Below are 25238 nucleotides of genomic sequence, written 5' to 3'. Positions count from 1 at the left end.
GATGCTTTTCTTTTCACAGTCATTACATCACTTCAACACTGAATAAGTTAAAATGTTTGCACTATCAAAGTACATTTATTGATATATTCATGTCTATATGTTCATATATTCATGACACATTCATTGTTCAAAGAAATAATGAGCCATAACAAATTCTTTCAAATGTCAGATTTTAGTGCATTTATGATGCTCTTTTGCATAAGCCCTCTGTGGAAAATGGAATGTCTAAGGACACAACCCCATGCTTTACCATCAAAGGCATGTTGATAAAATTAATCCAGAGTAGCAATACTTTTTAATCTTCAAAATGTTTTTACTTTTAGTAAACCTATGGTTTGAAAGGACTTGAGAAAATTTTAAGGTGCTATTTCAAAAAGTTTAAAAATTAATAATTTTTTTACAAATAATATGAACTGCTCACTGTTTGAGTAACATGATGTAGAAATGTAATAGGGCAAACATTTTGTATACTTTGGAATGCAAAATTTGCACATGCACAAAAGCACAAATTAAAAGTAATTCAGCAGCAGCTTAGCTCAAGTTAACAACTTAGGTTGGCTTTATTAATATAGACAATAGAGTATCTTAAATTATGAAGCATCATCCTTTTTGAACATCAAAATCAAGGTCAATGGAGGTAGAGAGCTTGGGATCACCATTTTTTTAATAGTGGGAACATTCATTCCATTTTAATATAGATAGTTATTCTCACAACAGACAAAAATGGCAGCGGCCATAATTAGTTCATGAACAGAATGACAGAGTATTATATGAGAACATCTATAGTCACCACCCAGTTTGCCTGGATTTCTGTTACCATTAAAAACAATATTGATCTTTGGTATCTTAGAAAAAGAAGTTCTAAGGATCAGGATAAAAAAAAAGTATCAGTATAATTTGGTAGGAAAGAGAACCTTTGTAGGGATCACAGAATGGTGGATAAAATCTTGCCTGACCTCTTTTCTACTCTCCAAGAAATTTTTACTTGACAGAGTAAGACATTACAATACGTTTTAGGAGATATCTTATTTGATTGATAGTGATATAATTATGACACTCAGTAATTTCTATTACCTGTCTATAGACATTTCATTAAACTAAAAGAAATCTAGAGCTATGGCCTTTAATGTTGATCGAATAGCTAGTTTCCATCTTGATAAAACTTTTAACTATGTACTAATACATATGTACTTATTCTTCTACTCTAAATGCTGACATGTTATGGAGATTCATGAAAATACTGATACAATTATAACAAAATATGAGTTATGAATGTAATCTTCCCTCCTAAGTATAATTTTCCTTTGAGACGTTCCCTTGAAAAATGGATATACTCAATTTGGCTACTGTTCATGTTTGTATGCTAGTTACAAGGACAGACCCCTCTGACCTTTCATGTTGCATATAATAATAGCCCTTATTTATAAAGCACTTTCCTTATTTTTGTGAGATAGGTAGTATAAGTAATTTTTTTTTTAGAAATCTCCATTTTAGAAATGATTAAAATCAGATTCCTAAGAACTGTGTTGACTTGCCTATGGCTAATCAGTGTCTGTGGCAGGAGTCAAACCTAGACTCCTTGATTCCAGGTTCAACATAATGTTCATATTCCATTGTGCATCTGTTATGGAAATATGTACAGGCCAAGAGCCTCTGGTGTTTCCTCTAGTTTGCACATAGTATTTTCTTTTACCCAGGAACCCTGAGGGTCTTCCCCTCCCACTTTAATTTTTTTTTTTTTTTATTCAAAGGGCCATCCCCTGAGTAACTACTTAAAGAAACCTATTCATTGAATAGGTGTGTCTCTCTCAAAGTGAGAATGTGATAAGACCTTAGCCTGAAAGGGTCAGGGTCTAACATTGCATACTGGGCCATCTCCAGTCCTCCAGATGAATATCAGGTCACTGGACCCAGATGGCTCAGGAGAAGAAAGTGAGATTGGTGACCTTGCACAGCCCTCCCTCACTCAAAGTCAACTACAAGTCATGTCATCATTTTGATGTCATGATCCTCTTTAAGAATTAAGGACAAACATAAGTATTTGAACCTAGAAACATTCCTATAATTGAATTTAGGGGTTGGAGGAGTGGGTTCTGAAACACTCTGATCCTTAAATACCACATAGAGGAGATCACGTATCAACCTGTAATGGTTAAAAAGAAGCCCTGAATCCTTACCCAGAGGAGTTCAAGCCAAGTTTCCTTTTCTCAAAATCTTTTGGCTAGAGGCCCTATTTAACCAGAAGGCCCCCAAAGAGGCTATATTCCTTAGTTCTAATTGGTAATTCAATCTGTATGGAGCAAATAGCTGGTACTGGGCATCACATTCTTGGGACTCAAAACACTCTAGGGTTGGGAGAGGGAGGAAATGTGGAAAGCATATACTGGTCACGGCTACTGTGGGACTGCTGACTTTCATAAATACTTAAATAAGGACAAGAAGATCCAGACCTGTCACAGGAAGGTAGCAGCAGGCCCCAGCAGAGGTAGTACCATAGCCCTCAGTCCCAGCATAAAGTAGAAGAGCTCTGGAATTAGAAGTAGTTGCCCACCACCGGAATATGGCTGGGACAAGGGGTGGGTGGGAGAAGCAGGTGACTGTGGCAGAGGAAGCAGTAAGTAGATATGCAAGGGCCAGCAGGCAAAACCATGGGCTCCAAGGGCAACAGAAGGCAGAAGACAACAAGTCAACAGATTGGGATGTGGGCCTCAGAGAAAACAGAAATAGATTTCCTAGGGTAGAGGACAACAGTAATCAGTAGGCAGAGATGTAAGTTCCAGAGGCAACACTATAGCAGAATAGTTCTCAGAGGTATTGGCAGCCCAGTAGCAGAAAAGTTGTTAATGGCATGTGCAAGGGCAACAGGCACTTCCATCACAGCTTTATAGTATAAACCACACTTTGCAGGCAGGACAACACCTGGTGATCATTGTTTAACTCCTTCTTAGGAAAGGCTTAGAGGAACAATGTGTAGTGTTGGGAAGGGGCTTGCTTTCTAGCAATAAGGGGAATGTTAAAGTGTCTAACTAGACCCAACAGAAGGGAACAGTCCCTCAGAGACCTCCCTCCACCAGCACTGTCTCTTAGAAAGGGGAAGGTCCTGAGGTCCTGGATAGTGGGAAAGGAAACATTAAGTGCATCATGGTTCAGGTCATTCTCCCTAACATCATGAGGATTGCAATTCACTGCTGATCTCTCAATATAAAAAGGTAGGAGCAGAATCACCAAAACCAACAAAATTACTATAGCAGAGATGATGAATGACACTTCCTACATAGTCACTTTTCATTAAAAAAAATCATGAAGAGAAAACATTATGTACCAACTTTCCTCCATTTGACTCTTGGTTAGTAGCCTTTTCAAGTTAAATAATTTACCATCACAGTGGTGGGTGACCTTGATGCCATTTTCATCCTCATTGAAGGTATCTGACAACTGACATCATGCAAAGAAAGCATGATGCTTCGCTTCACTTCATTGGTGACTAGAAGAGTTTGAGAGTGCCATCTATCACCCAGAAGCTAGGCAAGCATGCCATAGTGAAATTCACAGTCAATACTGATGAACTTTTCCAGGCAAGCACATTTTGACATCATTTTCCACAACATCTCAAAACTGTATCAAAGACCTTGGTCAGATTAAGAAATGTTGTGCATAGATTTCTGTTCTGGTCCTGGAATTTTTCCTGGAGTTGTCAGACAGCGAATACCATATTGAACCATATTCTCAGGTAGATGGCTCTCTCACGTAAAGGATCAGCTTATTAGGGAAGACTGACAAAAATCTTGCCAACAATGACTGAGAGATATTTCACAGGGCAATCTATTGCATTTATAGAGACAGACAATGGAGGCATCCCTTGACTCCTGGGGAATAATCTCCTTTTGCCATATAACCCAGAAAATTCCATCAGCTTTTATATGAGCAGTGTATGAGTCTTTTGTATGAGCCTGCCTTGCAAATCTCAGTTGGAATAGCATCAGTACTAGGTGCTCTGCCACATGAGTGGAGCCTAATGGCATTGTAAACCTCTTTTTCAGTTGGAAATTTGGCAAGAGAGGGATTGACTTCAACCTGAGGTATACAGTCAATGACTGCATCATTGATTAATGACAGTCTGTTGAGAACAGTATGGAAGTGTTCAGACTATCTCTCCAGGATCAGGTCCTTATCACTAATTCATGTGAGTATCAGCACTGAGTAGCTGAGATGCACCATATATCTTTGGCCCATAAATAGACTTCAGGGCATCATAAAAGCACTTTGGATTGTTACTATCAGCATAAAACTTAGTTCCACCTGCTTTCTTACTGAACCAAGAATCCTTCATTCCTCCAAGTTTCACTTGTGCTTTACTTTTGATGGAGTTAAATGCTGCCTTTGAAGATTATCTGGCAAGATAAGGTACTGGACACTGTAGTTCTTTCTACAGTTGACCTGTAAACCATTCAAATTCTGCTGCAGAGAGTGCAACTCCTATGGGCTGGCCATGTTTAAATACCAAACATACAATTGCCTAAAAGATTATTTTATGGAGAACTCACACAAGACAAGTACTCAAATAGAGGTCAGAAGATGTGACACAAGGATTCTCTCAAAGTCTCTCTGAAGAACTATGGAATCAACTGCATGATATGGGAGACATTGACAAAGGACTGCCTGGTAATGGTATGTCCACATCAAAGAAGGAGCTGTGCTCTAGTAGCAAAGCAGATTGTGGTAACTCAAAAGAAATATGAGATGCTCAAATTTAGAGACATCTCCACTCTAAAAGTTCATATGGACTATGTGTGCCCAACCCGTGGTAGAGCCTTTTGGGCTTGTATTGGTCTGATTAGCTAGTCGGACACACCGTACCTTGACCCCCATGTAGTGATATCATTTTGGTCCTCTTTGAGAATGAAGGACTACGACCATCGGGGTATGTTTCCATAAAAGGTACTGAGACCATCCTTGAGGCTTGGTTGATTCAGGAAACTAAAAGTTCAGGCTGGTGTCATGATTTTCTGGTCACATGAATACAGAAGAGTCAATAGGAGCTCCAGGCATTCCCTTGGATTCTTGGATGAATCACAAGGGACAATTAAGGTAAGGAATCCTTGCTCAGCTAAATCAGCTTAAGGTGTCCTTAAGGCCTATCCTTGCTGAGTATCATTCACTTGCTAAAGCTAAGGAGGTCTCCTTTTTCTAAATATTAAATGATTTATAATGTTCTTTTTTTTTGTTCCAATATTGAAACTAAACTACCAGTAAACTAGCCTGAGTCAGATTTAGTTCATGGGGGCACGGGGGCTATCTGATGATTCTAAGATCCAAGTCCATACCAAGACTCATAACTTATATTCTTGAATTTTTAAAAAATCTTTCATTGATTTGTATTAAGCTTCTTCTACAGTTTTGCCTATGCTAGGCTTTTTCTAGAGATTGGTTATTAGTAAAATCCCCAACACTGTTTAGGAAGTATAACTACCCCTCTAGGCATTTTGGGGATCTTGCTCCCAGGAAGTTATATGTTGTGGAATAACGTTTATTTTACATAGGTTTCCCTTAAAAGAGGCAAGAAGGCCAGTTTTAGAGACATAAACACACCCCAAACCCAAACCAAAAAACAAATAAGCAAACAAATGAAAAATAACCTATGGAGACTTGGTATTCCTGAAGTTTTGCAAAGTTTCTACTTTCCTTTAGAGAGTCTTTCTGATCCAGCATTTTCTCCTGGTGATAGAGTGTTAGAGGGGAACAGTATTTAATGTTAGTGAATTGTATTATTATTTTAATTCTATGGTAAATAAACTTATTTTTTTTGTTGCATTTTATGGTACATGAGTGTTACTCAAATCCAAAGCCTGCATCATTGGGCTGATCTGACATAGACCTGGCCCAAACTGATCCAGAAGGACTCCATATTGTCAGGCCATTCCTGTTTGACCCATGAGTCCTCTAATGCAATATGTTGTGCAAAGCATTTAAGAGTTAGTGAAAAAACAATATGAGACTTTTTTCTAAATATACTCTTGCCCAAATATGTTCTTTGTAAAACCATATTCATGTGCCTTGTTGTTTAAACATGTTCTTTATGCCTCCTGCTACATGATTGTTACAATAACTATGAAACTTCCTTATGTTCCCCTTGCCCTTCATTCCATATCTTCCTTCAGAATGTAAGCCTGTTATACACCAAAGCATCTTGTATGCTACCAATGGGACAAAGAGCCTGGGAACCTGATGAACCTTAATTCTGCAAGCCTAATAAATCCATTTCTTGCTGTGATTCTAGTAATACTGGCATTGGTTGTTCTGAAACCCTTCTGGTTCTTGGTTGTTTGTCAAGCGGGGTGTGAAAGACCAACATGTCACTGTGGGGAAAGCAAACAACCAAGATTCCCACCATGGATGGGGGAGTTCTGATTAGGAAGAGTTCCTGTGGCCCCCCAGTGGTTGCAGGATATTATCTTCTGGACCCTTTGTGATCTTAAGCCCTGGAAAAGGCAAGAAATCAAAACCCACCAGAAAGACGCAAAGCATTCACTCCTGTGGCTTTCTGTGCAACTTAGATGAAATTATTAAGGTGAGTAGAACATAAACAAAGTGAATGACTGAGGCCTGTGCCAGTGATGTGAATGTGTGTTGGGAGGAAGTTACAGTGAAAAGGAAATTGACAATATCCACCAGAGACATGTCATAGATGGATTGAACTCCTCCAGGGAGTACTTTGTGTCTGTTTGGTTGGTTTTGACTTCTTGCCTTACTCAGTGAGTGAGATCACTGAGGGGTCCAGAGGTTAGTGTCCTGTAACCACTAAGCTCAGAGGGGGAGGACCAAAGGCCAGAGAAATTCCTGACATTGCTCCAGGACAGACAATCAGAGTCAGTTTGACCTTTGCCTCTCATGTGCAGACCACAGGAGCCCTTTACCTTGACTGAATTCTTTACAAAGACTTGATTCCTGACTAGAAAGTTTATGGATGGGACCCTGAGGATCTCTTACCCTTTGACTGCTGACCTTATGCACCAGCAACTATGCTGGCCTAATGGGGAGACCCAGAACTATTTAGGCCTCCTGGAAACTGGGGTTCAAGTTATAGTAATTCCTGGAATGAAAATCCCTTAGTGAAAAAATACAGTACCTTTATACAGGTTCTATTACAGTACCCTTGTATGGGGAACACAAGACAAAGCCCATGTGACAATAGGGACTCTTTGCATTTCATGGATAATCATAACAACTCCTACTGATAAACATTAATACTGCCATTGACCTGTTATTCTAGGGGTTGTACTATGACTAAGAGTGGACACAAGGAGAGAACATACCTTCCCACAATCTGCATTAAGTTGTTGCTGTTGTGTTTGTCTTTTGTTGTCAGAGGACCATGACATCAAGATGATGACATGACTTGCAGTTGACTTTGTTTGAGTGAGGGAGGGCTGTGCAAGGTTACCAGTCTCACTTTCTTTTCCTGAGTCATCTGGGTCCAGTGGTCCGATATTCATCAGGACGACTGGAGATGGCCCAGGATGCAACGGGAGACCCTGGACTTTTCAGGCTAAGGTCTTATCACATTCTCACTTTGAGACAGATACACCCATTCAATGAATAGACTTCTTTAAGTTACTTAAGGGATGGCCCCTTTAATAAAAATAAAATCAAACTGGGAAGGGAAGACCCTCAGAGTTCCTGGGTAAAAGAAAAAAAATTGCTATTTAGTTATTAGTTATGTGTGTGTGTGTATGTGCACCTAAGAAGGGATCTGCAGGTTTTATCAGCCTGCCAAAGGAGTCTATTACATATTCACAAAGTTAAGAACTCCTACCATAGGGTGATTGTTTCCTCTAATTGGGGCTACGCATAGAGCCTTGGCAAATCAACTGCTTTCTTAATAATGGAGTGGCCATATACCACTCTGGGAATGTGATTTCCCTCCCCTCTGTCTTCCTCTGACCAACAGCATAACCTTTACCCCTGTGTCCCATGATCCACCCTGCTAACCAAAATAAACTGTGGAGGACACAAGACTAAGGGTTGTAAGAAATCATGGCAATGGGAGTCTCAACATAGAAGCAGAACTCATTTTATTGAAGACTTACAAAAGATAAGATAAGCCCCTCTTCCTTTAACAAGATGTTCAAGTGCCCACCATCTTCAGCACGATGAACTTTCTATTCCTCTCAACTCTTAAATAAACTTGAAGTACTCTGCATATATACATATATTTGTATTTTTTTTATATTTATGCTTATGTATTTATTTGTGTACTCAATTAAAAGGTGAGTTCACAGAAAGTGGGACACACTTCATTCTTTGAAATGACATTCCCAGTGCCTAGAGCAAAGTCCTTAGTAAATATTTGTTGATAGATTTTTAATGGAGTGAGAGGAATCTTACATTCTAAGAGACAGGGGAGATTTTGATCATATTCCTGGCAAGCAGAAGAGCTTGAAGGTGAGCTCACTAGGTTTGATGTGTTTGTAGAAAGGACTCCTTGACCTAGGCTGGAGCAGCACTTCTCATATGAATTTCAATTCTTTATCTAGGAACCAGCTCTTTGGGCATCACATAATGGCATTTTTCAATGGTTTAACATATGGGCTCATAAGACATAAAAGACAAATAATTGAGTTCAAATATCTGGGTTCAGGCAAAGCTCACTAGATATCTGAAACCATGACAGAGATTTTGTTTAACATAAATTAGGTTTTCTGGAGAATTCCTTATGTGGAATGTTTCTGCCAATAATCTAAGTAAGTGGTGATGAGGATCCATCTATACCAGGGGTGAGTGAGTGGAGAGAACAGGTTAGGTGGGTATAATAAGAAAGTAGAATTGATAGCATTCAGCTGCATTAAGTAGCCCTTTTCTGGTTGTTCAAACCAGGCAGTACCAATAACAGGAAGGACAGTGTATCATAGCCTTGAGCAAAAGTACAAGAAGCAGGAATTTTGAAACCCATGATCTCGTGAAATAATATTGTTGTGTGACTATTGGAAAAGATGAATGATAAATGATACTTGGAGACTGACAAGAGATTATAGAGAACTTAACAAGGCAGCGTCCGCTATAACTCCAACTGACATGGTCACTTTAACAAAATGATAGTCACCATCAAGAGGGACTAGTGTGCAGTCACTGACTTAGCCAAAGTCTTCTTCTCCATGCTCCATCAATAAGAAGGATCAAGAACAGTTTGCCTTCAAGACCTGGCAGGGCCTCCAGTATACCTTAACTGTCTTGCCTAAAGGATACCTTAATATCCCTTCAATATGACATAAGTTAGTGGGCTGGACATTAGCCAAGGCTACATACCTCCTTCCCATGGGTGTTGATCCTACATTATATAGATGACACAAGGATTATTAGTCCAAGAGGCTGCCAAAAAATGCTTTAGATCAGGTACTAAAAGCCCTCATGGCAGATGAGTTGACTAATGGTACATCCAATCTCACGCTAAGTCTGGTGCTATTGGCATGTCAAAATTTCATGAGAAGGCTATCACTATCTAGCCCAAATTCAGTCCAATTGTTAACTGAAAACTTTGATATACAGAGCTTTCAGAGGGTGCAGACTTCCTGGTTCACAGGCAGCATTCTCCTCCCCCCCACCTTGAGACTAGGCATATAAAATGGGCATTAGTGGCAATATGTAATGCCACTACTGTTAAGAGCCACACTTTACACAGAAATATACAATGTATACAATAGGTCGACCTACAATCATGCTCCTAGAATTAGAACTCTAAGATGCATATTCACTGATTCCTGTACCCATCACCAAAGACCTTGCTGGATGATTGAACCTAGGGAAGCAAATGAAAGCAAATCAAATGAAATCTGTTGTGGGGTACCAACATATGGAATAAAATAATATCCCTGGTGCTATACCACCAAATATTCATAACTCTTATCTCAGTGCACCAGAAAGACCCATGGAATTTCAGAAGAGACAAGGCATACAATCAAGCTATCTCTTCTTTTGCTACATAGGTTCACATTTTAACTGGATATTAAAGCACACCAACAATGACCAATTGGTCAGCCAACTGGGGCATCTCTCTAACCTCAGAAAAGGCTAATGATGCTGGTCACCAGTGTCCCCTATGCCGGAAACATGAAGGCTCCCAGCCCAGACTCTAAGGTAGATTCCAAGAGAGGTGAAACCAGCACATTTCTGGCAAGTGGTTTATGTTGTTCCCTTACTGTCCACAAAGCATTATTTCTTTATTCTGATTGTCATGGATACCAATAATGGATACAAGACAGTTGTCCCAGCTGTGCACCCCAACACAAAACTGACCATCTCAGCACCAGAGAAATATGTATGCTGGAAGTTTGAGTAATCTGATTATATCTTGGCTGATTTCTGCAAAATTAACCTAAGGATTTACAAGATGAAGGTATCAAGGTATATATATATATATCTCAAGGTATTCACATGTACTCTATTCCCCACAAGGATCTGACTTCACTGAAAGATGAAGATAAGTTAGCCTTTCATTCCCTGGCATGGATAGGCCTAAACTGTTTTCACCTTGGACTCTGCCTTTCCAAGAAAGGAACAATATTCGTTGGACTGAGTAATGGGACACAGCTTAGCAAGGGGTGGAGATGGAGGTAAAGGCCTGTGACCATAAAGCAAACATAAATTCAAAATCAAATAGTTTTTGTTCCTCTCATCTTCTCCCTGAAGACCTGTTCAAGGGGGAGGGGGGGATGGTTCGTATACTCATACTTATTCACCCTCTTAAGTCATCAATATGAGGCTGGTATGACCTTCAATGCCCACATACTACCTGCTACGAACTAGTCTTTATCACTAGTTGGAAACTAAAACAAGTAATTTTGTTTTCCTATGTTGTTATGTACCAGAAAATGAGAAAGCTATGCCAGGAGAGGTAGTGGGTTGCACAAAGCTGATACCCACTAAACAACCTTTCATAACCCAAGCATGTATTTGTAACAGATGCTGTTTCCCTCCCAGCCTGATGTCTTTTTTTTTTCTTGGACTTATTAAAGGGGCCATGCCCTGGCTACTTCGTAAACAGGCCTATTCAATGAATGGGCATTACCTTACCCTAAGTTAGTACCTGCAAAGACCTTGGCCTAAAGGGCCCAAGGTCTCCCACTGCATTATGGCGCATCTCCGGTCATCCTGAGGAATATCTGGTCACTGGATTCAGATGGTTCTGGAGAATTGAGGTTTGTGACCTTGCACAGCCCTCCCTCACTCCAAACAAAGTCAAGTGCAAGTTATGTTATCGTTTCTCTGATGGAGTGGTGTTTTTCAACAACAGACAAATACAATTCTGTGAGTAGATGCAGCAGGCTGAATGGGGACCCAGCTAGCTGGGTAACTCAGTTCCTCCTCTCCTGTCTGCCTCCCCCACTCCTTCCTTCTCCACTCCAAAGGAAGGTAAATTTGGATGGCCAAAAAATGCCCAGTTGACTTGGGTTTTACTGACTTCTTTCCTTTCCCTTTCCCTTTCCCTTTCCCTTTCCCTTTCCCTTTCCCTTTCCCTTTCCCTTTCCCTTTCCCTTTCCCTTCCCCTCCCCTCTCCTCCCCTCCCCTCCCCTCCTCTCCTCTCCTTCCCTTTCCTTTCCCCAAACCTTAAACTTACTGCACTCTGAAGCTAGGACACCAATGGGCCCCTGCCTAAGGGCTCTTAGGGACCATCCTGGCTTTAGAGTGATTTTCAATAGTAACTGTTGCTGTTTTCCACCTAGCCTGATGTCTTTGTTTTTCTTGACGTCATTAAAGGGGCCATGCCCTGGCTACCTCTTAAACAGGCCTTTTCAATGAATGGTCATTGCCTCACCCTAAGTGAGTACCTGCCTTATTCAATTTGCTGCTTCCATGGTGTTATGGATGCTGGGAGACTGAGAAATCTTAAATCTTGTACCATGTGACATTACAACTTAATGTATGTACTATGTGATGATGACCCCAGGTGTTATTTATACTTGTGGGAGCAGGGCTCTCCCTGCCCTGTGAGGATCCTTTTTTGGTGCATATATCACCCATTCTGGTTTATACTGTTCTTGACCCTCAGTATATAGGATTACAAAAGTAAAAAGGGGACTCCCTCAGACATGCCTAATACTTTGTAAATAGGCTTGCTAGAGCTCTTCTTCCCAGGGGCTCAGGTGCCTCACTATACATAAACTGTAAGACACCCTTGAAATCATTGTTAATGAGACAGAAGAGGCCATTGACTAGCAAAATATTAACTCATTAGCCTCCAAAGTCCCCGTCAGCTAGCTAGTGCTCGACTCTTTCTTGGCTAACCAAGACAGAGTGTGTGCCCTTGTCAATACCTTATGCTATTATTTGATTAACACTACAAGACAGGTAGAGCAATGAATAGACTGAATTAGAGAAGAGGCCACCTAGCTGTCTAAAGTGCATCAGAAGGAAACATTTTTTGACTTTTCTTCTAGACAGATCTAGGCTCTAGCAAACCCTATTAGTAAAACCATTAGATTGATAGAGACTATTGATCTGGAAGAAAATCCTACAGAATTCCCACAAGCAAACAATTTTAAGTGCTCTCAGGTGTTAATTGTAGAGGCTGAGCTATTATGCCTGAGCAGGACAGATTCAATATTGTGAGGTGGCCTATATTTGCCCCCTGAGGGCCCTGAAGCAACACATTATGCAAGTTATGCAGAACTTAGCGTGAAATATAACATGTTTCTCAAACTTGTTCTTAATAAAGTCATATTCCCAAACCTGGTTCCTCAAACATCTTTGTTACTTCTGTTACTTGGTAAACTTGCTGAGAAGTCCACATATTCTCCCCAATAAATGAATTACGGTATAAGCTCCCTCCACCCACTTGGGATTCTCCTTCTGGGTATAAGCCTGCTATAGGCCAGCTGCTTCATATGCTTTCAATGAGACAGAAATAATACCAGAAGTCACATGACCCCTAAACCCAAAGCATAATAAAGGATTGGCCGCTCTGGGCCTAGCAAGTGTTCATTTTTCCAAAATTCTTCTGGCTTTTTGATGCTTGTCAGGAGGTCAAACCAGAAAGATGCCTCAAGTTCCTCTTTGATCCCTATAAGATGATCTCTACCTTCCTCCTAAAAGACCCCATCAATATGTTTTCATTCCTCCTGGGACTTGAAGCCTGTGAATATCCTAGTTGCTATTGTTAAGGTCATTTTATGGGGGTATACATTAGGCCTTTAATAGAAACTTATTGATTGGTTACATACAATTTTTGTGTGTGTGAGCTGACTTGAGAGTGTTCCTCCAATTCCCTCTCTTTCATGACTCCCTGTGCCTCTGTTTTGGCTCCTTCTCTCTTTTCATAGATAAGAAAGAAATAGCTAGCATCTTTTGCTGAAAAGAATTTCTGTTTGCTTAATTCTGTTCTCTTCCATCTCTCTTATGATTTTGTTCTCTCTGAAGATATCGTATTCTATTTTTCCTCTTTACTGCCAAGACATTCAGATAAGTAATTTGGTGCCTTCATTTTCTCTCAAGTTTAAATTCTTGTAGTCTAATTTCTGTATCCACCATTCAATAAAACAGCTCTTTTAAGATCACTAATGACTTCAACCCTGATTTAAGATATTTTTGGTTATTACTGTTGATCATTTTCCTTGCCCTCTCTATTTTATACTGAGGATCACTATGTCTTTTTTATATACTTTTATATATTCCTCTGGCTTCTTTCATTACCTTCCCAGACTTATTCCTGACTTTCTCTGGACTTCAAAACCATGCCTGGAACTTCCCCCGGAGTTTGGAAGTTTTTTACCCTGGAACAGCTTACTATCCACATTACGTGTTCACCTTGTTGTATACCTCATAAGTCCTGCTCCCCTTTTCCCATTAGTGATTTCTGCCTGGAACCTTCACTCTGTGGAGCGGCCCGGGTCAGTTACCCTCCCTTCTTATAACGATATATTTGAGGTTTTCTTTCAACCCCTCTCTGCCTTCTTTCTCTTTCGCTAATTTCTAGTCATCTCCTCACTTAAATGTGGATCTATCCCAAGATTCTGTCTTTCTTGGAGCTTTTTTTATCTACACTTTCTTCCTACATGATCTCATCATCTATTCCAAAGGTTTCAATTATCACCTCTATATGAATGACTTAAATTTCTACATCTTGCCCATTTATATTCTCAGAACTTTAATACAAAATGTTAGACCAGTACGCCTTGCCAGCAGTGCAAACTTAGGTGCCTCTCTTTTCCTGGTCTACTGGAGAATGAAACACAGTCTTATAGATTATGAACTTTCTTTCTCTTTCTGAAACAAAAACTGTCCAAGTCTTTTGAAATTTTAATGGGTTTTAAAAATCCATAAAACACTTAAAAATGGAATGAATTTGAATAAGTATCTGTATTTAAGTAAAGAAGGACTGGTAGTATAAAAATAGTTGCCCATCAGTTATTTGTAGATATTGCATTTCAATTAAAAAAATAACAAATATCAACCACCTTGTGAGGCTGAGCACAAGAACTTAAATTAAATCATAAAAGTGAACAGAAAATAAATGCAACCATTTCAGAATTACTAGATACAGGAATTACAGCAATTCTGAAATCTAATTCACAGCAGTCTTGCTGTAAGGCTGTCTTTGGGAGCCATGCCAAGCTACTGTGACAGGATCTTATAACAATGTCCTCTTGATCTCTTGGTCATCAAAATCCTTCGGATAGGGTCAAAAATCAAAACGAATATATTCTGAAAAGTGTTGAAGTCAGAGCACACTGTTTTGGTTTGTTTTTTTTAAGATAATCTTGTACAGCTTGGATACAAATGAGGATAGTGTGGGATTTTAAAAAAACCAAAACCACAATGCATGTTACTGAGTTACAATGTTATTATCACAGTAGTTTAAAAGGATAAATGCCTGAATATGGTAATGGTATTAACTGTAGCTATGGTATTAACCATATTAAACAATTTAACTTCTTCACTGTTATTAGCAACATAGGTTACAAGCTGCTGACAAACACGCATTTCTCCTTATGTAAGGGAACCAACCTGAGAGACTGCCACTCCTCTCTGAGCTGTTGTGGGAGCTGGTAGTGCTGAAATCCTGTGACTGGTTGTGTGGCATTCTATTAGACAATCCCTCAGCCATTCGGTAGTCAGGGATGTAAAGTAAGGCTAAGGGTTAAAGGGCAAAGGTCATAGTGGCATCATGTGATTAGTTCATAGCACAAGCCCATGCAGATCATGCAGTTAGCAAATTAGAAGCAGATGTCGTGAGACGGTGGAGAAATGGTGTTTTTGGTTGGGTTTTTTTTTTTTTCCACCTATTCTGTCCTAATGAAAATACAGATGGTTCGCTGATTACATGAGAAAGAACTAAAAACATGGAAAGACTGGGTTTAAGTGATGTGTGGTTGTGGTGGCGGTGGTTAGGCAAAGTACTGTACACATGCCGGTTTAATTTTTTTTTTAGGTAGTAAACCTGATAATGAATCACTGAGTCAAAGCACAAATGACTAGTTTCTAACTCATGCACAAATGATATGATTCTTGATCCTGGGGAATTAATAAGAACCTGACTCACCATTGTTACCTTTGTTTTGATCCGGGAGAGAATAACCAAATCCAATTAAGTCTGTTTTCTGCTGAATTGAACTTTTCCACTGAGGATCAGGGAGATCAACAGCCAATTCATGAATGCTGTTGGAGTGTAGGATCTGTGTGGTAGCATATGGTGTAGCTTGGGTTATTTGGCTTGAACTATTGTAAGTCGTTTTGGTGGTGAAGTCAATGCTGCTATAAATGGCTCCATCAGAAAGCATAGTAGCGGTTTTATCTCCTTGGCCTGGCACTGGTGGCAGCACATCTGTGGTGAACATGGGGGAATGAAACAAATCAATGATGCACAAGGAGTCTAAAACTATGAGGATTTAAGATGAAAAATAAATGTGTCATTCTGCACGTTTGCATTTCAGCTGAGATGGCATGAGCCAATGAAGGGAAAATGATAAACAACCATCACCAAGCTATCAACATCTGTGACAGGGCTACCCCCTGTCCTTCACATCTCACTGCTTAAAACCATCTCCTATCTCCCACCCATACGGTTCTCTCACTCCCTGCTAGGACCTTCAACCATGAAAACGAACTTCGGAATATTTCACAATTGAAGAATGCTTTCAATTGTTCATTCTGTGTCAGATCCAAGGGAACTGTCGGAACCTTATGGAAATGATGAAAGGAGTGAATGTACAAATCATAGAATAAAACATCTCCTTTTACTTCCTCTCCAAAGATATGGAAGAATGTCAAAAATATGTCCAATATTTCAAAATTTATACTTTTCAGGTACATTTTTTTGTTTTTGCTTCCAATTATCTAATTTTCATCCAAAGCTGGGAAGCTGGATGTAGCAGTACTATGGTTGATAAATAAAACAAAGGAAAACTTACATGGATAAGTTATTTTAAAGCAGGACTTAACTAGAGTAAGCAATCTCACTGATCAGGCAGTTAATTTATACTACTGACTCACAGCTAGAGAATTACAGTTTCAAGTTATAATAAAGTTGGAGTAAAATCAAGCCACAGAAACAACACTGAATATCAATCACTGCCTTTGATAATTTTCTGTACGCTGAATCATTTTTACAACGTATTTGTAATTCAGATAAGCCACCTCTTTCCAGTAACTCTTCTTCTTCAAAGGAAAGTCATTTAAAGAAATAAGCACATGGCATGCTATATCTGGAATTCTATAATATTGGTATCAGTGAGAGAGTAATTATGACTAACTTTCAATAATTTGTGGTCATCAAGTTTTATAGGACTTGCTTCCCAAAGTAATGTAGTCTCAGATTTCAAAATGCCTCAAAATTGTTAACATTTTAATTGATCATGTTAATAAAATACATTGAAAGAAAGTAGATCTTCCCTGTTCCTAGTTAAATACAGCTGCTTATTAGTGACTAAACCCCTAGAAAGAGTTTAAAGCAGCTTTGAAAAGTACTTGGGTCCAAGAAGCAACCACTAAACATTGGGACTCATTACCATAAAAATCAGTTCAAGGTAATTTAAAAAATTCTCCCTTGTTTAGAGTCTATCATCTCCAATTTTTTTGGTGCGGGAGGGAAAGGAGAAGAAATTCCTATCTCACTCAGGCTGGAAATATAGTAATTACACCTGGACCTAATCTCAACAACTAGTAACAATGAAACTTTAATCTGCTCCATTTTCAGGTAGGCTGGTGGGCCCTTACTTTTGGGACCTTGTCATATTGGTTCCAGACTTAACGAACATATGAGATTAACATTAGCCCTACTTAGCTCACAACTCCCAAACTCAAGTATTCCACCAGTCTCTGCCTCCTCAGTACCAGTAACTACAGGTCTATGCCATCAGATACCTCAGTCATGCCAACTCCTCTGTTTTACAATGGTATGTGCTGAGCTGATGGGACCAAGAAAACATTAAAATAAAGTTTAGAACTCTGATACTATGATTTTAAATTAAACTGGGGTTCTATATATTAAGAAAGTCCCACCATATTCTTGGCCACGTGGTGAGAGCTAACAAGATGTAATGGTCAGAAAGCCAGTCTCAGACCAATTAAAAACTAGGTTGAAATCCACCTCTGACAAATACAAGCTGTGTGACCCCGAGCAACTTCCTTAACCTTTGAGGCACCTAGGTAAAAAATCTGTAAGTTGCTGACTTCCTTATAACAATGAAACTATAGGATCAGCCCTTATCCCTATTTTTTTTAAAGTAAAATAATTTCAATTCTTATCAATATTATATTTAAACAATCAGAATAAGGTTTCCAATAATATGAAATCCAAATAAAGCAAAGATGTAAAATGTATATCAATATATCATTTTCATAAGCAGTGTAAAATTACTTTCTTAGCATGGGAACTCTAAAGTGAATTTTTGTTTTTCTGTATTTTAAACATATATAAATGAAGATATTTTCCAGGGAAGAAATGTATCCAAACATAACACAGAAATTAAATCTTAGTATCCTGGAACACAATTTGTATTACATCTATAGTATCAACAAACAAATATTTACTAAGAACCTGCAATATTCCAGGTCCTGGGGATTCAAACAATAAACATTAAATAGTGCAGTTCCTCTTCCAAAGGGAACTCCTTTCTATTTGGGAAACAATATGCACATATATAAGCATATTCATATACATACCATATGCATATGTGGTAAATATGAGAATATTTTTTGGGGAGGCACTATTAGGTGGAAAAATTAGGATCACTTAGAAATATACACATGCTCTATATAATCATCTACATAAAACAAACTTTGGGACTGATTTACACTTCTCTGATCCAAATTGTTGTTTTCATCTCATTCTGTTTTGTTGTACTGGCATTCCAGTTCAATGAACAAACAAAATTCATTATATACATGCCTTCAAGACAACATAATTTATGCAGTCATGCACGTAAGTCCTATCACTGCTCCCCTTGCTGAATAATTTGTGGGGATAGATTGTCCTTAGCTGCTGGGCTGACAATGAGTACTAGTTATATAGTTGAGAACCCCCTTCCTCTGCCTAATGGACTTGACTCTTCCAGTACAAAATAAAGCACTAAACAAGTAATGTGTATTTCTTACTCAAATTGTTAGCAAATTTGTTCAAGTCAAAAGACAGGAGAGGAATTAGTCAAGCTCTTTTCTTCAAACTCTGGGCAATTTTTGTCCTCCAGTGCTGGTAAGATTTAAATTGAATATCAGTTTTCTTGTTGATAAAATTGAAAGAATTCTTTTCCAATTCTTTCTATCATACTCATTCACAGATTCATATTTATGAGGAGGAAGTAGAAGTAGTAGTATGGGTGTCAATTGGCTTCTTGTGAGTTTCACTTGGCGCAAATAACAGAATTAGAGAATTCTGAGCTGCTCTTTTGGCAGATGGGGAAATGGATAGATTCTGGAGACTGTTGAGAAAGCTAGGACTCATGACTTTGATGACTTACTTATATGAGCCTTGAACATGATTTTTACTTAATAAATACTTATTGAATTGAACTGACCTTTTAACATATCAGTAATGGTCATTCAGGCTACAAGTTTTTAGAAAGGGTACACAGTAGATGCAGGAAAAACATTTTTATAGTCTTAATTATTACTAATGAAATACTTTCCAATAAGAAAAGAATGGCTAACAGTTTCTCAAGGTAGCTTCTCAGTGCTTTAATCTTCAGGCATTTATCATTGTTGTGAAGCAAACTTCAAGTATTATGTAAATGTAAGTTATTCTTATTGCTTATGAGGATGGTAATGAAACTCTAGTGTAATACAAAGCTAGTAACATAAAAGTGGAAATATCTCAGTTAATAAGTTTTCTGTGACCAGTTTTCTTCCTTTCCTTCCTTTCTTCTTTATTTCCTTCCTTCCTTCCTTCCTTCCTTTTTTATTTCCTTCCTTCCTTCCTTCCTTCCTTCCTTTCTTCTTTATTTCCTTCCTTCCTTCCTTCCTTTCTTCTTTATTTCCTTCCTTCCTTCCTTCCTTCCTTCCTTCCTTTCTTCTTTATTTCCTTCCTTCCTTCCTTCCTTCCTTCTTTATTTCCTTCCTTCCTTTCTTCTTTATTTCCTTCCTTCCTTCCTTCCTTCCTTCCTTCCTTCCTTTCTTCTTTATTTCCTTCCTTCCTTCCTTCCTTCCTTCCTTTCTTCTTTATTTCCTTCCTTCCTTCCTTCCTTCCTTCCTTCCTTTCTTCTTTATTTCCTTCCTTCCTTCCTTCCTTCCTTCCTTCCTTCCTTCCTTCCTTCCTTCCTTTCTTCTTTATTTCCTTCCTTCCTTCCTTCCTTCCTTCTTTATTTCCTTCCTTCCTTTCTTCTTTATTTCCTTCCTTCCTTCCTTCCTTCCTTCCTTCCTTCATCTCTCCCCCACTCATTCTTTCTTTCTTTCACAACTCAGTTTAGCACTGCAAAAAGGTGAAGGAAGTTCCAGTATGGTGGTGGAAGAACGTAAGGAAAAAGAGACAGTGTCATTACGGTGCTTCTCTCAAGGAAGGACTAGCAGTGTCCAGGATCAGATAAGGTTAGAACTACACAGATGAGAGAATAGCCTGGTACTCAAGTTGAGAAGGCCAAGAGTTCAGCCAATTAGTCAACTAGCCTTTATTAAGTGCCGGGGATATCTAAAGCACCATGCTAAGGGAAGGGGATACAAAGAAAGCCAACAGACACTTCCTGTCCTTGGGGAGATTATAGTCTAATGAGCCATGGCTCCACCTTTTTTTCTAGGTAAAGAGAAAGAAAGAGTTCCCTGTCAGTGTCCTATGAGCAAAAAATGCACTATTTGAAAGTAATTAATAACAATAATAATATATAAAGCACCTACTATATGTGCTGTGCTCAGTGCTTTAGAAATGTTATCTGATTTGATTCTCACAACTCAACCTGGTAGGTAGGTGCCATTATTGTCCCCAATTTACAGTTGAGGAAACTGAAGCAAATAGGCCCCAAGTAACTTGTCTAAGGTCATATAGCTAGTAAGCGTCTGAGGTAGGATTTAAACTCAAGTCTTCACTGTAGGCCCAGAACTCTTTGCACTGTATCACCTGTCTCCTAACCTCCTACAAGATTTGTAGCAAAGGTAGTTATGGTATTAGTTAAGTGGATGAACATTCTATATACAGCATTGTGAAAACATCATCAATAAGTGAGGAATATTTCTTAATAATGGGAAAAATGATTGCAAAAATCCTTAGAAAGCCACAATTTAAAATAAAAGAAAATTTAACTTTGAAAAACAGAACTCACCTCCACGACCAAAATTTCCAATGTCATTTGGCCCACTGCTACTATTGGTCACAGGCAAACTGGTAGCTGGCCAGGAGTCTGCGAGCCAAGGATAACTGGGGTCGCTGGCATCTAGTAACCCTGGGCGGCTGCAATGTGATGGAGAAAAAGAAAATAACCCAAATTCAATAAGACAATTTGAAAGTGAGTAATAACTGAAAAGACATTTTATCACTTCTTTCCTATGCTAAGAAATGTTTAAAAACAGCATTTTATTTTCTTTCAAATTAAAGTTGTGTAGATTTTCAGTAATTAGAGATCTTATATAGTTCATTAGAAGTATATACAAATCACCATTTTTTTTACAAGTGGAAGCATCATGTGATCCTGATAGCATTCAAACAAATGATATTTCCTGCCTTGAAACAGGTGTAGAGACAAACAAGTTGTAGCAGAATTCATAGAAATTACTTATAGTTATAAAAATAGCAGTAAACTTTTAAGTTTTACAAATTGCAAAATATCAAATAAAATACCAAAATATCCAATTACAAAATACCAAAATGAAGATGCTGATATTTTAAATGGACAAATATAATGACTTCAAAATACCTCTTCCAAAATTTGAGTATAAATTATGAGGTAGCTTATTTGTCTGACAGAGTTAACAATGAAAATCCTGTCTTTAATATAAAAATAGGACCCTGGTTGTTTTCCACTTTAGTAGCATTCTTCTAAAGAAATAGCAACATCCATAATTGTTGTACTTTTTTTCCCTGATAGACCTCTTCTGGCACAATCCCTAAGAGAAACATGTGTTTCTATGGAAACTGTAATAAGACAATCCAAAAGCTTTTTTGCTGCATCCACTAGCTCTCATTAGGCCTAATCTCTTTTTGCTAAAATATTGATTAAATGGGAGATTGGAAGTTATTACCAGGGCCTAATTACAATCTCCATATTGAAAAAAAGAAAATAGATAAGGATATATGAGTTTATCAGGTTTTATCAATTTCAATTGAGTAACAAAAGTTGTGGAATCCAGACCTATCAATCTATAACCATTCATCATCCATGAATCATTTATTTTGTGATCGATTATGTGTAATTGTTCACTCACAGCAATTTAGTGAGAGCCAATAAGGAGTCTTAAACAACAGCAACTTCATTTGCTAATGTCTAATTAATGCAATAAACATCCTGCTAACAAATGAACACATTCCTTGTGATATTTACTCCTAATTTCTTCTTGGGCATCTGGGAAATATGAAACATCTGGACTTGATTCCTCTAAAGTGCACAACAGATACAGCATTAAACCTTGTGGTAAGTCATTTAATTCCTTCTAGAATTCTCAGGCTTATAAGTGATCATTTATTACAATAATAGCCTTTTCTACAGTTTCTCTGTTTCTGACTAAAAATAAAATAGAATTAAAACATTTTTAACATACCTTCCATTGCTCATTAGTCCTGCATCGCCTCTTTGAAAAGTAACTGTTAAAACAAGAAACCAATAATAAAAATTACTATCAGTAAGAAGTGCATTTTGACCCCTAGTTTTAAAATTTCTGGAAACTAACAAAATGTAATAAACATTATTAAATATAGAGTAACAAAGAAGAGTATGAATGAGGTCATCATTTGCTCCAATTAGTAAGTCATTTGTTTATGATATATATTACTTTAAAATATATTTATTAACATAACAATATATTCAATAATATGTCTCCCTGCAGGAGGTGAAATGAATTTAGATGTCAAAATTCATCATTCTTATATTGCTGTGCTCATAAAAGTAGGATACCATTATATCATGATAAGTAATAATGATGAAAAAATAATAATGCATCATAGCAATGCAACAAGAATTGTAACAGACCATTTCAAATTGGCAATAAAATAAAGTTAACAACTATACTTTTCATCATCAAAGTGAATGTTGAGGGAGTCTAGAACTGAGGTTTCATTAGTTTGAAGAACTCTCAATGTGACAACTGCCTGTGCTGATGCAGATTAGTGACTAGAGATTTGTTCAGGAATACTTAAAGCTAAATTACATAACTAGTCTCTGTCAGAACCAGGATTTGAACTCAGGTCTCTCTGATTCCTAGTTTTCTATCTAGGCTAGTTTTCTATCTACCAAACCGCACTCATTATTGGCCAAGCACAAATATTCAAAAATCATGAGGAAGTATGCTCTCTTTTCAGTCTTTGTCTGAAAGTTTTTTTGTTGATACTAAATGTCCAGTTTAATACCTTTAGAAAAGAAGGGGTAGGTTCTCAAATGTGATTTGTTTCAACAATAAATTACTGTGAATTGTAGACCATACTGATATTTCAATAAATCTAGCTGTGGTGGAATAAAAGTCCTTTCTAATTATGATCTTTTGGAACAATAAAGCAACATGGTAGTGCATTCCATGGAATTTACAGGTTTTAGAGACTATTCAGGTTAATGGATAAGTTAGTAGGATATAAAGCCATCAGTCTATAAGTGATTTTTATACATTTGTCCAAAGTAAACACATCATTGTTTAAAGGAGAGATCCTACTGAGAGAAAATGATTATTTCAGAGGTAGAGGAAATGTCATTTTACATATGTGGAATTATATATCCATTCTTTCTTAAATTGTAACATTAGAGCCAAATTAACTACAAGTGCATATTAATTAATATGCAATCATGTTGGAGACAAATGAAACTTTTGTGAATAGAATAATTTTGAATGAATGGAAGATTTTAGCTATTTAAAGGACCCATACTTTTTGCAACCAAATCATCACTTTTTTTTCTTATTTAGAATGAGATACTTTTACCTACTTCGAGTTGCTAGAATCACAATTTAATTTTTTTAAAGTTACATTTTCTTCACATTGAAGTTCTTTTTATTTGTATCATCAACTGGCTCATAGTAGTCATTTAATTAATTCTCGCTGATTAATTGGTTAATCTTCAAAAATAATTGTCACCTCTCTTGACAATGAGGTTAGGCAATACAAGAAAAAAGACCTGTCAAGACCATATAAGGCAATGGAATTCATGTATCAAGTAGGTCTTTTAGAAACACATTTTTTTAATACCTCAAATCATGCTGCCTTATCAATTTGTTAAGTAGCTTCAGGGACTCTCTATAAAATAATACTAATCAAAATCAGTTCTAACAGGACTGCTGATGATCTGCTTCCTGGGAAGATGCAATCCCTTATTCCCTATTGGACTTGTAACTGAATTTGCTTCCAAATCATGAGTCAGCATCATGGCTGGATCACATTTCATTGTATCTTTAAAAATAATTAATCTGAAAAATTAATGAAAAAAAAATTGAGCAGTGAAGATATTAAACCTCTGATTAGAAAAAACACAATGTGTGAATGCTCTATAGTTAATTTTCTATCTAATGCATACTTTTTACTTCTTGCTTTTTAAAGGAATATCAAGTAATTGCTTCACTGATAAAAGTGAATAAACTAATGCCTGGGTATTGTTGTGAATATATAAATAGATAGATGTTGACTGACTATGTCTGAAAACATAGTGTTAGGAAATGCATGAGTAGAAGGTAACTTTTACTAATTTGGAAGCTCTTTTTTTTTTAACCAAACATTCTGTCACTGTCAAAGCAACAAATGGTACAAATGATACTACGGTAAAGAAGTAAATGTGGATTTGAATCACAAATGGCTAATGGTTAATTATTTACATTTACATTTTAAAAACTAATCAACAGCAAAGTTCATCTTTTCTATTTGTGGTGACTAAGATTATAAAACTTCAGCGAAGAGAAAATATCGTACATAAACACTTAGCTCAACTGGTTCTTGGATAACAGACAGAAAACTTGCTGCCATCTCTTTCTTCAAATCCTTTCCAAATAGGAAGGACCTGAAAGAGTATGTGTTTTTCTGCCATAGACTTCAAAACTACGTTTATCTACGTTTGCCTCTGCGTAACAATGGGCATCTGAGCCTGGCTAAATGAAGACAAGGTTCATCATCCAGCTGGCAAGAGGGGGATAAATATTTTGACTATAACAATTCATGAAGATGGACTCATAAGGTATATAGAGATCTGCATATGTTGAGGGAGTATAAGAACTGATGGAATGTATATATATGTTTAGAACATAGACTTCTACATTCAGTTGTGTGGCAAGAACATTTGAATCCAATCTTCTCTACTTGTTTTCTGTTCTGACTAAAGGGTTAGAGCTAAGAATATGTTACAGACTAAGCCTCACAGATAGACTTCAAAGAAACTCATGTTGATTTAATATTAACTGCTTTAATTCTATACATAACCATACAAAGTGGAAGAAAACAATATAAAAGAACTTGAATAGTCTCGTTGAGAAGAAACTGATTTGTACATCTGGGAACCATTCTGTGTAAGTACTTTTCAGTTCAATTATGTGCTTGAGAGTTATGGTGCTAAAAGAACAGACCATAAGGAGGGAGAAGGGAATGATTCTGATCATTTTGTAGCAACCATGAATTTGATATGGAAAGCTCAGAATAATCAGTA

At 37.6% G+C, this 25238-nt stretch overlaps 1 protein-coding gene across 15 annotated transcripts in view; it reads right to left on the bottom strand.

Annotated features, from left to right (window-relative positions):
• The window catches only part of ROBO2 (roundabout guidance receptor 2), an 820467-nt gene that overhangs the window by 130483 nt on the left and 664746 nt on the right, over nucleotides 1-25238 (bottom strand). For all 15 annotated transcript variants that reach the window (XM_072621616.1, XM_072621613.1, XM_072621611.1 and 12 more), the window contains 3 exons: nucleotides 22168-22210; nucleotides 20736-20863; nucleotides 15533-15814 (listed from right to left, as the gene is read on the bottom strand). In XM_072621616.1, coding sequence (XP_072477717.1) covers nucleotides 15533-15814; nucleotides 20736-20863; nucleotides 22168-22210 — 453 coding nt within the window. The remainder of the gene's footprint in view (nucleotides 1-15532; nucleotides 15815-20735; nucleotides 20864-22167; nucleotides 22211-25238) is intronic.

Source organism: Notamacropus eugenii, chromosome 6 (genome assembly GCF_028372415.1).
Source record: "Notamacropus eugenii isolate mMacEug1 chromosome 6, mMacEug1.pri_v2, whole genome shotgun sequence".
NCBI lineage: Eukaryota > Metazoa > Chordata > Mammalia > Diprotodontia > Macropodidae > Notamacropus > Notamacropus eugenii.
Note: the sequence above shows the minus strand (reverse complement) of the source record. Positions and strands in the feature narration are given on the sequence as shown.